At 39.0% G+C, this 16028-nt stretch overlaps 3 protein-coding genes across 3 annotated transcripts; 1 reads left to right on the top strand and 2 right to left on the bottom strand.

The window, feature by feature from the left end:
* Positions 1-257: 257 nt before the first annotated feature.
* LOC140797859 (probable beta-1,4-xylosyltransferase IRX10) lies at positions 258-3753 on the bottom strand. Its single transcript, XM_073151543.1, has 4 exons — positions 3277-3753; positions 1513-1901; positions 1146-1387; positions 258-1004 (listed from the first exon to the last, which is right to left on the bottom strand). The coding sequence occupies exons 1-4, from the start codon at positions 3380-3382 to the stop codon at positions 491-493; spliced, it is 1251 nt and encodes a 416-aa protein (XP_073007644.1). The 5' UTR covers positions 3383-3753; the 3' UTR covers positions 258-490.
* Positions 3754-4591: 838 nt separating this feature from the next.
* On the bottom strand, positions 4592-7965 carry LOC140797954 (cytochrome b-c1 complex subunit Rieske-4, mitochondrial-like). The gene is made up of 2 exons (XM_073151664.1): positions 7703-7965; positions 4592-5481 (listed from the first exon to the last, which is right to left on the bottom strand). The coding sequence occupies exons 1-2, from the start codon at positions 7884-7886 to the stop codon at positions 4838-4840; spliced, it is 828 nt and encodes a 275-aa protein (XP_073007765.1). The 5' UTR covers positions 7887-7965; the 3' UTR covers positions 4592-4837.
* A 4305-nt stretch (positions 7966-12270) lies between these two features.
* On the top strand, positions 12271-15264 carry LOC140797532 (floricaula/leafy homolog). The gene is made up of 3 exons (XM_073151071.1): positions 12271-12766; positions 13211-13665; positions 14613-15264. The coding sequence occupies exons 1-3, from the start codon at positions 12328-12330 to the stop codon at positions 15024-15026; spliced, it is 1308 nt and encodes a 435-aa protein (XP_073007172.1). The 5' UTR covers positions 12271-12327; the 3' UTR covers positions 15027-15264.
* Positions 15265-16028: the final 764 nt, after the last annotated feature.

Here is a 16028-nt window from a genome sequence, read left to right as displayed (position 1 = left end):
CCTTTGCTATAGTTTTACGCCTAGGACGTTACATGGAATGTGTCTTATAATATTTTCTCTGTGCTATTTGAGTTCGATATAATGGAATTTCTTGGCTGTGTTGTAGATGACTACTAAGTTTTGAAGCTTATTGAAGAGTTGTTGCCTGATATCTCCCTCTTCAGCAGAAACGATAATAGAAACATTATAATTATGAAGAGAAGCATAATAAAAATGGAACAATGAAATGGCATCATTTATAGTTATAGACAGATGAGTGAAATAATTGTAATGTCTACTATCGAAATTGTGACTTAGGCTATTACAGGAGAACGTAACATTTGCAAACATTTGCAACTTTTGATCCAGCATCTAGTGCTACCAAAAAAATATAAAAGGAAAAAAGAGTTTGCCAACAAGACCACACAGTTCAACATTTCTTGGAATTGTACACTGCTTAGGAAGGTGGAAGAGTAGTGCATAGGTCTCAGGTTTCTGAAGGAAGCTTCAGCTACCAAGGTTTCAGATCACCAACTGGACCTGCAGTCCAGTTGAGAATCCTCTCACCAGGTTTCAAGTAAATGCTGGAATCATGCGGAAGCTTGCGAGCAAGACCATTCAGTATCTGATGGAATGCATCCCCTGGCTGAGCAGGTTGTGGAAACAACATGGCCTGCTTCATCGACGGGTTGGCAAGTAGTCTTTGTTTCCTCAGTATGACCTCTGTTGGTATCGATGTGAGGATTGTATCTAATTTCGGAACATCCTTCTCAGCCACAAACACTCCAATGTCCTCCCAAGGGATTGCATCGGCAAATGGCAGCACAATATCATCAGCTATGATGACTGGGATGCACCCAAAAATCACCCCTTCCACCAATCTAGGGCTCCATGGAGCCCAACCCAAGGGACACAAACAGAAAACAGCTCGCTGCATATCTTCGTAGTAAGTAGTTGGATGCTCAGTAGAAATGTCGAAAAGTGGGTTGTTCTTAAAGTTCTCCCACACTGATGCTCGTGCACCTCTGCTCAACAACAATACAAGCCAGAAGTTATATATGATGATGAGGCTTTAGATAGCAAAATTTATTTAACAATGACATGCGAGATATCTATAAGCGAAAATGCTATTAAATAGGCTTCTAACCAAAATTCAAAATCTTTACCTGGCATAGTATCCACCCTCAGGATCGTTACCCACATCATAAAACAGCCCTCGGAAGTAAACAAAAATAGAACGAGGAGTGTCAGGAGTAATTAAGTGAGCCTGCATTTTCTGTGGAGGAGCATAAGGAGGTATAGTGATGGAACCTTCCTTCAAGCAAACATGATTCCGTTGTCCAAAAGTCTGAACCAATGTGGCACGCTGAAGCAAGTGAAGAATGCCTCGTTCAATTGCTTTCTCTTCCTAAAATCACCAGTAAGATCATTGCATCAGCAACCTCCAGGTGTACTTTCAGAATAACAATCGTAGGTTCAATTCTAAAAAAGTGGAGGTAAAGAAAGCATGCATCTGACTAACAAGATTCTGACCTGATAGTGAAAGCATGCTGCAAAATCATGTGGAACAACAAAAAAGTGGTCTGCACCATCTGTTCTATTCCAGTAAGGCCAATTTGTGGAAATAAGCTGTATTGCACTTCTCATCATTCGTGGTGACTTGAAGGGCAAGGGAAGCCCGTTAGGAGTTAAATCACAAGTAGTATATACAGGTGTATAAAACCAATCAGCTTCTTCCGGATTAAGAGTCCGCACGGGACTAGATAGCAAGAAACGATGCATGTAGATCTCTGCAGCAAACATGTGCGTGAGACATCTAGGATCCTTTTGGAGGATCTTTCTGTTGTACTTGCTAGGCAGTTCATACACAAAAACCTTCAACCTCCCAACGGGGTTATCTTCCAGGACATCACCAGCACTCCCTATAATGATGAGGATAAATGCATCAAAAAGAGAACGCGAGCCCTTTTAGAAGGTGGTCAGTATGATTAGAATGTCTATTTGTGAAACAATAGAGAAATTAACTGAATCACCAAAATAGAATCTTATAGTGGGAGTCGGAAAAGAAAATCCCAGTATCACGTTAAGATTATCAAAATTTTCAATTAATAGATTTCAAAGAAAAAGAATATAAAGAAATTTTAGAGTTGCCACTAACACTCTAGTTGTTAAACTAGTATTGTGCACAAACTTTACTGGCAAAATTTACTATTCCAAATTAGTAGGTCATTAGAGCTCCAAACTTTGACAGCAGTTCTAGAAAGAAAGAGCTCAAAATGATGCTTAAAGAATGAGTCCCCCCACCAGACAAAACATTCAGAAAGCAGTAAACAGATAGAAAAAGAAAATTAATACATCTTGCAGTCAAGATACTGAACTCATAATGTTGAGAAGTAAATCAAACATTTAAACTAAAAAAGAAGAAGAAAGAATGATAAATATACTGGCCTGAATCCTCATTTCTATGTGCATACTTCTTATGCAACATGCCAATAACTCCAAGAACCAAACTGTGAGTCATCCAAAATAGGCATGAACGTGGCATACATTTTTGAAAACAAGCCTTGAAAGGCTAAAATTCACAAAGTGAGCAAATAACAATCTTTCCTTGATCATATAATATATGCACATAATAGGTATAAGAAACTTATACATATTATTGGTATCGCTGTCCTAGTAATAAATTCCATCCTACATAATTGTATGACTACTGTAATCATGAGGGTGCAAATGTTAGGAAGGCCGCTATTACTAAAAAGCCGTGTGCTTGCATACTAGTTTTCTTTTGTCTTCAGCTAATCTTTCGAAATATGACCACTAACAACAACGAAGGAGACATCAATGCCACTGATATCAACCAAAAAAAAAAAAAGTCTCAATTTGATACATTTGCAAGCTGTCTTCAGAACAAGTCAAGGCGTGCCCGATGCTTAACTAAGTCATAGGGTTTTATGGGTCTTTACAAACTACATCTATCCATAGAAATCCCACTATTCTAGATAAAAACCAAGTAAACCGATCAGAAGGAAAATATTTCCAATCGACAGATCCAGGTATAGACCCTCAATTTCGCAAAAGCATACCAAAATAAGAAGCATATTCACCTGACAGATCTAATCTTACAATTACGCATCAACCCCAAAAGAAAAAAGAAAGCCAAAGCCATCTACTGCATAATCCCAAATTTCTCATCTTTATACTTCCTATGACGGCAAAAGCCATCACGAATCAACTGTTGACCACACGAGCCCAGATCACTAAAATCGAAGGCCAAAACAAAACCGAACACGAACCCACCTGAGATCCTCTCAGTCCGGTGGTCCATCTCCAGCTCCGCGGCAGGAGCCCTGAAAAAGAGAGCAAGAGTGACCAAAAGGGCAAGAGCCCACATCGATCTGCCCATCTCTGTCCTCCTCTGTCGAGGCCTCCTGGGCTCCGGGTAAAGAAATCGATAAGGAACCGGAGGAGATGGGAAGTGGGTATGCGAGAAGAGATGGGGACTCTCCCCAGAAAAGGAGAGGAATTTGGCGAGAATTGTTCGAGCGTCGGTGTCGACGAAGGGGAAGAGTAGTTGGAGGAGAGCTTTCCTTTCCAATCGCAGAGCTTTCGAAAGAGGTTAGAAGTTAAAATATATGAGAAAAAGGACGAGAATTGGTTCCTTCCAGGGGACTTCTTCCTTCGAGAGGGGGGGAGACGGGAGGGACTCTGAAGGGGGGCGAGAGGTGTAGCCCGTGGTTAATTAATTGTCCCAAAGACTGGTGCCCAGCACCAACCATTGAAAGTTGCTTTTTTTCTCATCATTTTACTATTACAAGAGAAATTTACATTTCACACCCTGTTCTCTAAGAATTTACGATTCAAATCTTTTTTTTTTTTTAGGGTTTAATATTTCGAAGCCCAAATTTTTTTAGAGTTTATTCTTGACAAAAAAATAATAATAAACAAAGAATATTAGGCAAATTACAGATTACTTTTCCGTGGCTTAGTTCACTTTTAACTTACCTTCTTTTAAGTACTTAACTTCTATGTGGCCTATACTTATTAAATTTTGTATTCAAAATCCCTACCATCTTCAAATTAAACTATATTTTTATGGCAATCATTAAGTTTTTTTCTATGTTAATTAATAGTGACTAATAGTTATAAGTTGATCTGGATGAGGTTAATAAGTATTTAAGTTTAAAATACATGGGATAAATTAAAATCGAGCGGATAAATTATTATTTCTTTTAAAATATTTCATCAAAACTGAACTGGATGCTCAGAAAATACCTTCTCAATTTTCAACAGAATCCTTCTTAGAGACACAAGGGGAGAGGGCATTTTTTTAAAACCAAATGGAATATTCTTTTTCTTTATTTTATTTTTTATTTTTTAATGTATTTTCGTTATCACGATTAACTTGCTGTGTTTTCTAAGAATAAATTCAAAAGAAGAGGGCTTAAAGTGTAAATACAAAAACGATAGGGTGTGAGATGTCAATTTGCAAAAATTATAGCAAATTGGCCTGCAAATCTTGTCTAACATTTGCTTTCGTTTAACATGAAATTCTAATTCACTGCGCATAAATTAACAGACCATATGAACTATAAATCAATCCAAAAGATGTGTATACTGCAGGAGCCACTGGAAGTCTGGCTATATTTTTCTAATAACAATGTTAACAAAAACCAGATGACCAAGACCACATTATAAAATTACAAGAAGTCCAAAAAGACTTGCAAATGATGACCTTACAGTATCAATGGTCCCAATTACAGGAGAAGAATTATTAAGAAATCAGAACCAGAAAACATCTGGCAGATTTAAGTTGAGATAACAGAGCAAAAATCAACTATTCTTGATGTCTAGAAAGAACTCAACCAATCAGCAACTTGTTCTCCTCCATAAAGGAGTAGGTAGGAACCTCCAAGTTGAATGGTGCAGGGCCCTTTCGAATCCTGCCTGAGATGTCATAGTGAGAGCCATGGCAAGGACAGAACCAACCTCCAAAGTCCCCAGCATTGGGTAGAGGAATGCAGCCGAGATGAGTACAGACACCGACTACTACAAGCCACTCGGGGTTCTTTACCCTGACAGCATCCTCCTGGGGATCGCGAAGTGATGCCACATCCACACTGTTTGCAAGCTTAATATCATCTTCTGTCCTGCGCCTAATAAACACAGGCTTGCCACGCCACTTGACAGTCACAGTGGTCCCAGGCTCGATGCTGGAGAGATCGACCTCAAGAGAAGCTAGGGCAAGGACATCCTTACTGGCAGACATGCTCAATACAAACTTGAGAATCAGGAGACGAAGCAAGGAGGCATACACAAATCTCCCTCCAGTCAAAACAAAGTAAGCAAATGCTCTTTTGCTGGGATCGCCTGGAGGATAGCGCTCATGGTTGTGCTCATCATAGACAATTTTTGAGGTTGGATTCTTTAGAGCTGCTACAGTTGCAGGAATATCAACCAACCCTACATCCTCGTGTCTTGGGGTGAGAGATTCAGTAGCATAACCTGCAACACATAGTACAAGTATCAGGCTGCCCAGATCATTAAAGGTGCATAGTGCAAGCTGAACAAATGAAAAAGTTCGATGTTAGGCCGAGCCTGTCACATGCAGAATACCATTAAAACATCAAGTCCTAATACCAAAATCTGGAAAGTTAGAAAAGCTTATAAGATTTAATTGTGTGCCAATTCTGAAAATGGTTAATAATGCTTGATTCTTTTTGGAATTACATAAAAGATATATAAGAAATGACAAATTCCGTGATTACACACTAAATGCAAGCATAAAGCATTAACAGAGCATATACAATTCCCAAAAGGAATTTTGTCAAGTCTTCTAGACCAATTTAATAGGTGCCACAGAAGAAATTGCTGCAAATTAATCCAACAAACTTACTTTATACAAACAAAGTTATCTAGCCGCATCCTCTAACCAAGTAGCCTCAGTACATAAAATTAGAAAAGGTGCAAAGCCAATCTTTCTCCCCTGTCAAGAGAATCTTTTATAATGCATAATTCAGACATCCAAATATGTTGCAAGCTTTGCTTCACATGACAAGACATAATTTCTATAAGGCTTTTTGTTGTTATTTCTAGTTGAACAAAGAGCATAAGCCTATTCTTTTCATATGAAACTATAATTGATAAACTTTGCAAATACATAATTTGAGTAGTTTGACAGAATCTTATCCAAATGTTTTTATGAAGAGTAATAAAAGAACTTATACTTGCAGATTAAAAGCAGGACATGTTGGGCCTTACTAGGCTGGAGCAAGGGAAACCACAAACTGGAATCAGTCAGAAACCTAACATGGTACCTTAAGGAAGAGGAGTATTATACAAGGATCGCTGCTATTCCACGAAGGTTAGTCTTCATTACGCAATTAAGTGAGCAACAATGAATAATATGTCTATATATTTATGACTTAATCACTTAATAGGTTAAGTGCCTATCTATTTGAAATTGTTGATGGACAATTTAAGCACTTTGTGATGCACACATTTAAACAAATGGTCAAATGTAGGAAAGAGAAATGAAGTGCAGGGGAAATAAACATAAAAAGCCTCTTTCTGTAGTTAGCCAAACCTCTCTTTCTCAGTTTCAACATCAAATTCCATTGCCGAAGTAGGTTGATTGAGATTGTTCCTCAAATTCTTCACTCAGAATTAAACAGTTCTAGCACTTTCCATCTGTGTTTTTCAACTAATCCTATTTAAATTTAGACCATCCTACTTCTGGTTATATTCATTCAACTTAAATAGTTAAATCATTGATCTCACATACCACAGCGGGTCAAGAACAAGAAAATCTCACAGAAATGCAAGGTTAAAGAAAGAAACCAGAAAATTGAAGCAGGTCTTAGGTAATTCATATTTGAATATCTCATATTCAGGATTACAAATTCCACATTTGAGTTTGGAACAATGGAAGTGTCTGGAACTCTGGAATCTGGATATTAATGTGGCGGGGAGGAGGGAACGGGCATATCCTCCAAAGTCCAAACCTTTTTTTCTTTAATAAACTAAAAAGATATAAGTTCAAAAGATCTATAACTTGGTCGAAGTGAAAGCTCATTTATTGAGATGTCAGCCAAAAGTAGGACGACAGAAACATATGATTCAACAATTGATAAATGTCTATGTGATATTTCTTATTCCCTGATATCATATCCATCAACAATCAATATATGAAAAATCAGCCAGCGGCAGCTGGGATGGATGCTCAAGTCATTTCAAGTTAGGGCAACCCAAACTGAATGATTCGAGGCAAGAAGATCAACATTTCTCTAGCAGCAATAATTAAAAGTAAGCTGACCTTCGGCAATTTATCATCTCATATATGTCAATTCTAAGCTCCAAATTATTCAATATCACAACAAGTTCATGCAGTGAATGAAGAGAACAGTACAGAGAGCGCTCTAAGCTTCTAAAAGGGCTAAAAGATCTCAAGCAGTAATTTCGGGTTACGGGATGCTGTGCTTCTAACAAGAATAAGAATTCTAAAGAAAGCTACAATTATCAATAAATCTATGGACCATCTCTATCTTAACGGCAACAACAACAATTTAATAAATCAAAAAGGCATCAACCAACTATTCAAAAGTTAAACCATCTAAAGATTCCTACAATAGATCGAACAGTCGCGTATAGGAGGACGGATAAACGTTCAAAATCCACCAAAATCGATTCAAAAAACTAATGATCGGCGAAGAGAGATAACCCTAACCTCTGGTGGGGCCGAGGAGACCCGATCCGAAGGAGAACCGGAAAGGGGCGAAAGCGTCCGAATCCGACTCGTCTCTGGAGAGGGATGGATCCGCAAGGACCGGATTCCTGGATATGAAGATGGAGGAGGCCGAGCTCGGCCGCCATGAGAGCGAAGCGAGCCTTCTTCCAGCGATCCTTAGCATCCTTCTCGTCTTCTTCCTCTCTCCTTCTAGCTCGGGATGGATCGCAATTGAATTCTAGATTTCTAGGGCTTCGTCAAATATCGAGAGATTGGGCGAAGCGCGAAGAAATAGGAGAGATAGAAATGGGCCGGCCCATGCGATGACGCTGGGCTCCAATCTTGCCTAATTGAATAGCTTCCTACCACTACTACTCAAGGCTTAAGTTGGGCCCAAAATTAGTATTTGTATCTAAATATTCTTTATTCGAAATTTCAATGGAGATATGGGCTGAAATATTTTTATTCGAATAAAATTTATTTATCATTGTATATGAAAATTCTTTTAATATCTCAAAAACACTTATACTCTAATAGTCGGGCCATACTAACTTATAACCATGGTCGTGACTTTTGTTGGATTTTCTATTAAAGTATTATTATATGCGTATAATTTAACCTTGTTATACCTCCCACTATAAGTATTAACTCTCTTATCCGACGTGTGAGATTATGATTAACCTATAAGCTCATAATTTGTATTAAAAAAATAACCTACCGAATGATAATAACACTCTTAAAAAACAAATTCTCTCGAGAATATTTTAGGTACTATAAGCAAATTATTCAAATTGAGCGATAAAATACTAGATCATATAGTAAGGTGTTAATAATAATTTTTTTGGGAAAAGAAAATATAAATTTAACGGTATCATAGTTAAACCAACCCGAGAAGTTAATAAGAATAAGAATAATAATAATAATAATAATTAGTATTCCACTGTAAATTGGAGTTGTACAAGAGATGAGAATTTAGAAAAGGATTTGTGGTGGGGAAAGAGACAAGGAGGAGATCTCCACACTCTGGTGTGAACTGTCTAAAGTGTAAGACCAAAAAAAAATGGCAGCCTTTTGCTCTTCTCCACTGCTATGTACTATGCTACATGCAATTTGGCCACAATGTAGCCTTTTGCTGGAGTTTGAACTGCTCCTGTAAGAGCTTTCAAACAAGGGTTTGAAAAGAGTCTGCATGTACAAATATAAAAGAACAGGGAAAAGAGAGTACTACTGGGGACCTGCACTAGGTGAGTCTGTCTTGGATTCTCTAATGGCAATGTTGCAAAGAGATCAGCCATATTAAGAGGACCTTCTTGAGACCTGCAAGGTAAAATAATAATACTATGATCATAGCAATACATTATATCTTAATTGTCTATTAAGTATATATATATATATATATATATATATATATATATATATTTCCAATTATAATTGCATAAACTAGTTATCATCTCACCCAAATGGTCAAATCTTACATATTAGTATGCTATATTGCTATGCCATGATAGGTTGTCTTTTGAGGCCCCTTTCCTTTAGCGGTGTTAGATTCTGTGATGTGATAGTGAGAATTAGATTTAGTGGGGTAGACTCTCTCCGACTCATTCAGGAGCTCGTCTAATCCACGTCAGCTCATTAATCATGTGATGACCATACCCATTATAATTAATTGGCATCCCAAAATATTTAATTACTTAATACGAGATGTTCTCTCAATTACAACACCAAATAATGTAAGTAAAATAATTTTAACGTGAAAAAATCTCTTTATAAATAAATAAAAAATCAAAGATCTCTTCCTAGTATCAAACAAAGTATTATACTAATCAGCAATTATAAAACACTTATAAATCGTTCATTGTTATTTATAATTATTTCTGAAGTAATTTGTTTAACTCTCCATAAATACTTTGCTTCTCGTATTTGATATCCAATCTTAGTGACCCTTGAGATTAAAGACATATCTATATCCTGACCCTTAAGGCAATAGCGAACGTAATCTTAAATCTAATAAAGCTCTATTAAAATATGATATGAAAATCTCGCTAGTCAACTTTTCCAATTCTTCTGATTTTCTTTTTCCAAATATTTTCAATAGCCTCTTGAAATATCACCTTATTTTTCTTAAGGCTTCTGTTTTATAGACCTTAAAGGTAGGCTTTCAAAAAAACTCTCACTTGGAGGCAACTCTACTAAGAAGAGGAGATTTTTATTCTCCATTTAAATAGGTTAAATCTCGTTTGAATGTTTTAAGCTTATCTTGTTCTAACGGACTTCCAATATTAGATAAAATTTGCTATAAAAACTCTGTTCGAACGGACTTCCAATGTTATATAATATTTACTCTCGAAAAAAAATATGTTCAAACAAATTTATCTCATTCGAATGGATTTCAAATGGAATAACTCCAACTTTAATTATCAAATAGGAAGAGAATGTGCTATTGATCTTTATAATAATTTAAAAAAATTATTATAAAAATATTTACTAATAAAAATACTGATAGCACCGTGTGTTTTATTTTGGGCACGATTATAACAATCAATATATCAATATATATTCAAAAGCATACTTGAACAAATTCGAATGGACCGAATCGATCCTCCTACACCCAAATCCTTATCCAGTGAGCGGTGGTTAGGGGGCGGTAATTGAGCCGAGTTGGGTCAAATTTAAGCCAACATAAGCATAACTTATTTATTAAATAGGTTGGAATGTTAAACACAAACACGCCTTATTTTTTTAAGGGATTACACGGGCCATAAATAAGTTATTGGGTTATACATTATTCGTATTTTATATAAATTATTCAAGTTATAAATAAATTTACTTAGGTTATAAACATATTTATTCATATTATAAATGTGTTACTCTATTGATGAACAAGTTATTTGGGTAATAATTTGATTGACATTTTATAAACGAGTTAATTTAAATGAATTAAATTGGTTGAGATAATAAATAGAAATACAATTCATTTAATAATCGAATTAGGTTGAGTCAACTTTGCTTGAGTTCGGATAAGATTCTGGCTAGGTCATGATAATGCAAACATGAACACAATTTATTTTGTTAAATTGGTTATATGGGTTATAAACAGATTATCCAATGGCATAAATTATTTAAATTTTTGTAAGTTATTCATATTTTAAATAAGTTTATTTATATTGTAAACAAATTTATTTGATTTATAAAAGTTTTTTATATTATAAATGGGTTAGTCGGGCCATAATCCGGGGTTGGCTAGTCATAAATAGATCGATGAGGTAGATCATAAGATATTATTCTAGTTGATCAGGTAATAAATACGAATATAATTTATTTAATAATCAAATTAAATAGGTTAATCTATTTATGACTCAAATCTAATTAAACTAAACTTAAACCTTGGTCAATTTTTGTCACCCCTACTTTATATATGATCTGACTCTGATTATATTAAACCCAATCGATTCATTTTTTGTTTGTTTTGTTTTGAAACATATTAAACCCAACCGATTTTTTTTTTTTATCATTTATGAGCGCGAAGGCTAGATATGGGCTGGACAAAGAGCCAACCCTTCCTAGATATAGAGGTATTTTTAGCTGTCTAATCTAGACTTTAAGCCATATGCGTCACCAAACAATTGCTTCGAACTAAACACCGCTGAGACCTGCTTTAAGTCATGACCACGTTAGTAAAGAGCAAGGTACCTACCAACACTGCAACCGATTCGTTCCAATTATTGGGTCGGGTAAAAATTTATTACTCCCAAGATCCGGTGTGAGAAGATCTGGACATGCACGTTCGGTGGTGAGTGTATTGTTATATCATATCAGTGTGGGGTTGACGAAAAGGTCCTTCCTCGTATTTGAGTTGAATTTAGTTTCCACACATATTAATTCATCTCCACCGCCTGGAATTAAAGGGACATCCTTGTCATTTCACGAAAGAGAGCTCATAGTACCTACCCTGATGCATCCACGAGCAAATCCCATTTGAATCTTTGTCGTTTACTATTTTTTATTTTTTATTTTTACCTCTGAGAAGTTCACATGCCAGGGATGGACAAGAAGCAAAAGTGAAATCATATTCCAGAGTCAGTTTGGATAAATCAAGGCCTTTAAATGATCAATGGCCTAAGATTAGGCCTGGATAATACGAAATTCTAGTTATTAACATCTTCAAAATGCACTTTGATAAGGAAAAGAAAGGAAAGAAACAAAGATGGTTTGATTCATGAGATCCATAAGAGTTATGGATTGCTCTAAGAGTTTAAGTAGACACTATCATTTTTGTCGAGCATACATAAATTGTCAAAAAAAAAAAAAGAGTAGCTGAACATGATGAGCAAGTTAGGGTTTGATGAAGTTAGATTTATCAAAGTTGAACATAAAAGGGAAAAAAAAATTCCTAGCTTGTATTCATGATATGTTTGGTTTAGCGAGCTAAATATTTATTATATGAATAAATTGATCTTAAACAAAATTTTGAGCAGAAGAAATTTAGAAGGGTAATTTAGTCATTTGATATAATATGCCCCCTCCCCGTCCTATAAATGAAGCCAGTCTCGCTAAGTAATACCGCAACACCGACCGACTCGGGCTCTCAGGGGAAGACCAAGAGAGAGGAAGGGGTAAGAAAGGAAATGGATCATCCTACCGGCGAGGGCTTCTCGTGGGACCTCGGCGGCGCCTTTCCTCCGCCACGCGACCTGGAAGAGGTGGTGGAAGGGTACGGCGTGCGGTATGCCACGGTGGCGCGCATCGGTGAACTGGGCTTCACGGCGGCGACGCTGGTGGGTATGACGGAGGCCGAGCTCGATGACATGATGGCCACCCTCTCCCACCTCTTCCGCTGGGACCTCCTCCTCGGCGAGCGCTACGGCCTCAAGGCTGCGTTACGCGCCGAGCGCCGTCGCATCCACGGCGCAGTCCTGCAACAGATCCACCACCACCATCTCCTCCCTCCGGGAGACGACGGGAGGCGCCGCCACCCCGCGCTCACTCCCGACCACGGGGCGCCGCCGCCGCAGCAGCCCCACTACTACCCGGCCAACGCGGTGCTCGACGCGCTCTCCCAGGAAGGTGAGCCCACCTCCTCTCCCGGCGCACGTTAAATAGGGGTAGCTATCTGTTGCTAAAAACGGGCAAGAGTCGTCCTCCTCTGTACCTCTTGTCTGACACTTATACGTTACGGTGGTACCGCGCGGACGTTAGATATGAAGAACTCTCTTCTTCTATGAAGCGCTGGGAGTTCACTCTACTTTCTTTTTTCTCAGTAGTTTAGTTCCTTCCTGACTGCTAAAACGAGCCGGGGGGGCGTTGCGTCGGAATTTTCTCTCCTCTGACTTGATCCGTTTACTTATCCCTCAACTGTCTATCTTATTCGATCATTTGTTAACCTTCTTCCTGGCGCAAGTTAGACTAGGATGATCACGTTCTGCTGATATACGCTCTAATAATTTCCATCTACGTTTCTTAATTTTATCCAAATTTTTGGTAGTTTCTTTATCCAACTACAATCCCCAGGGTTATCCGAGGAGCCCGTGCAGCAGGAGAGGGAGGCCGCGGGAAGCGGCGGAGAGCTAGCCGCGGCCGCGGCGGCCGCCCGCGCCAAGTCTCGCAGCAGCGCCAAGAAGAAGACCACCAGTAGGAAGAAGAGGCGGAACAAATCCCAACACGACGCAGGAGGAGGAGATCACGAAGAGAGGGATCGGGACGACGAGGAGGAGGAGGAGGAAGACGAGGTGGAGGAAGGCGGGTGGGGCTCGGAGGAGTCGTCGGGCACTTGCGGCGGCATTGGCGGTAGAGGCGGAGGGGAGAAGCAGCGCGAGCACCCCTTCATCGTGACGGAGCCCGGCGAGGTGGCACGTGCGAAGAAGAACGGGTTGGATTACTTGTTCCACCTCTACGAGCAGTGTCGTCTCTTCCTTATCCAAGTCCAGTCCATGGCCAAAGAGCAAGGCCACAAGTGTCCCACCAAGGTACGTACGACTTGCAACTTAAGAACTCCAACTTTATTAATTAGATCATTGCCACGTCATATATATTAATTTCATAATCTACTTCTTTTGTTCTTTTTTTTTTCTTTTACAATCCTAATGAAAGGATCCTGCAATGGAGTCCTGTTACATATATAGATAGAGAGGTTATACTGGCGTTCGGCCCTTTGGGAGCGGGAGCACGGCACTGGTCATAGATAGATAAGAGAAATAGAGACCTGTGTACGTACGAGTTAGATGTGTCTGATGACGTGTCTGATAGACATAGGACGGAAAGCTGTGGCTTGTGTGTTGTCTTGTCGGGGTCTTTGTCGGAATACGGGATCCCGCCTGACATCCTCGGATGCGTCGCCGCCCTGGGCGCCGCCACGTGGCACGGTAGCCGCAGTGGGGCCCGACGGCAGCGTCCGGCGACGTCTAATGAGTGGACACTGTTGCATCAAGATTCGCACCGGGAAATAGTGGGACGGATGTCACTCGTGATATCCCGCAGAGATAACGTTGACCGGGTCACGTTGTTGTTCTTTTTATTTTTCTGAGTTAGTACCGGGCCACGCCGTTCGGCGCAGTGCGCGATATTTGAGGCAATCTGTGGGAACCGAATCCCTGCAGTCTGGGGCCGCAGATTTTTCCTACGACCGGCGGTGTAGCAAAATTTGTCGTCATATCAGTTTATTTGTAGAACAACTTGATCAATCCATAACCAACATTACTCTCATATTAGGGGTTAAACTATAAACTAGCTCGGGTGTTAATCATAAGATACGTAAAACTTGGGGTGTTATTTAGGGAATTCCCTTTATAGCTGGTTGTTTAAATTGTTACTACTCTATGTTTCACAATTATATGCTTTACTTCGAGATTTGGTTATATTAAGGTTGGTATGAGTAAAGTGATAAGAGAAATAAATAGTACGTACGTAAGTGCAGGTGACGAACCAAGTGTTCCGGTACGCCAAGAAGGTGGGGGCGAGCTACATCAACAAACCGAAGATGCGGCATTACGTGCACTGCTATGCCCTCCACTGCCTCGACGAGGAGGCATCCAACGCCCTGCGGCGGGCCTTCAAGGAGCGCGGCGAGAACGTCGGCGCGTGGCGGCAGGCCTGCTACAAGCCGCTCGTCGCCATCTCCGCCCGCCACGGCTGGGACATCGACGCCGTCTTCAACGCCCACCCCCGCCTCGCCATCTGGTACGTGCCCACCAAACTCCGCCAGCTCTGCCACTTCGCGCGTAGCAACGCCGCCGCCGCCGCAGCGGATAGCTCCGTCCTGGGCGGAGCACCCGACGGCCTACCCCCGCCGCCGCCGCCGCCACCGCCACCGTCCATGTTTTTGTTATGATCTTGTGGTGGGGAGACTTGGTGGTGTCTATGAGTTATTTGTTGTGTTCCGAATTAAGTTTTTCTGAAGGAATGAAGAAATTTACTAGCTATATAGTAACTTAATATGTTTGTCGTATAATTGTATCAGTGGCTTAATTAGTCTGCCGACGAGATTGTCTTTGGCTACATGGACATGAGATTTTGCATTGATGTTATACACACACACAACCTTCAATCTTAAGGAGTTTGCTCGAGTAGTTATATTTTTTTCTAAAGGAGTTTTTTCTCCAAAAAAATATATATAGATATATGTTTTGCCATAGTAGTACTACAATGAGTATACGAGATGGTATAAATTTAACTGAGGGATAAGTTGATAACACTAGAGAAACTTCCAAATTAGCTGCTCATAAATGTCTATCCTATGGTAATACTAATTATATAATATAGGCAGGAGACCATTAAGAGAGAAGTAGAATCTGCCCAAATAATGGGCCGACTCAAATGAGGCCGAATAGTTTTGTACAGTTGAAGCCCAAAAGCATCAATGCCTTCAATTTTAAATAAATCCATATCCAGTAAGATCCAACAATACTCAACCCGAATCAGACCCGTTTATTAATCCGAGTTAATTGGACTCAAGTCAAAGCTGATTCAGATGAATAATCTCTCATCTCTTGAAACATATATTCATACTTCTATTATGTTTTTGTCATTTTTAGTGAGATAATTAAAATATTATGCTCTAATTTTTACTCTATATAATTGAGCGTCAAAAGTTGACTTGTTGCTTTCGAATAAATTATTTATATTTTATATTATATATTATACAAGTTATTCCAATTCGAGTCTTATTCATAACGGATATTAGAATCGTCTATTTATTTAAAATCCGATTCAAGTTTTAAACCCAATAAAACTAGATGGACCGAATCCGAATTCGTTGCACTTGTGGGGGGCAACTATTGGTACTTCATATATACTATTGAGTAATAAATACTAAATAGCACAAATTTGTAAA

Source organism: Typha latifolia, chromosome 11 (genome assembly GCF_019914945.1).
Source record: "Typha latifolia isolate L0001 chromosome 11, TyphaL0001v2, whole genome shotgun sequence".
NCBI lineage: Eukaryota > Viridiplantae > Streptophyta > Magnoliopsida > Poales > Typhaceae > Typha > Typha latifolia.
Note: the sequence above shows the minus strand (reverse complement) of the source record. Positions and strands in the feature narration are given on the sequence as shown.

Excerpts from the sequence above, each read along its gene's own strand:
- LOC140797859 (XM_073151543.1), bottom strand. The coding sequence starts at position 3,382 with ATGGGCAGATCGATGTGGGCTCTTGCCCTTTTGGTCACTCTTGCTCTC. Across the intron at positions 1,902-3,276 it reads CCGGACTGAGAGGATCTCAG|GGAGTGCTGGTGATGTCCTG; the intron begins GTGGGTTCGTGT and ends TCATCATTATAG. Across the intron at positions 1,388-1,512 it reads CAGCATGCTTTCACTATCAG|GAAGAGAAAGCAATTGAACG; the intron begins GTCAGAATCTTG and ends TGGTGATTTTAG.
- LOC140797954 (XM_073151664.1), bottom strand. The coding sequence starts at position 7,886 with ATGCTAAGGATCGCTGGAAGAAGGCTCGCTTCGCTCTCATGGCGGCCG. Across the intron at positions 5,482-7,702 it reads TCTCCTCGGCCCCACCAGAG|GTTATGCTACTGAATCTCTC; the intron begins GTTAGGGTTATC and ends TATGTGTTGCAG.
- LOC140797532 (XM_073151071.1), top strand. The coding sequence starts at position 12,328 with ATGGATCATCCTACCGGCGAGGGCTTCTCGTGGGACCTCGGCGGCGCC. Across the intron at positions 12,767-13,210 it reads CGACGCGCTCTCCCAGGAAG|GGTTATCCGAGGAGCCCGTG; the intron begins GTGAGCCCACCT and ends TACAATCCCCAG. Across the intron at positions 13,666-14,612 it reads GCCACAAGTGTCCCACCAAG|GTGACGAACCAAGTGTTCCG; the intron begins GTACGTACGACT and ends ACGTAAGTGCAG.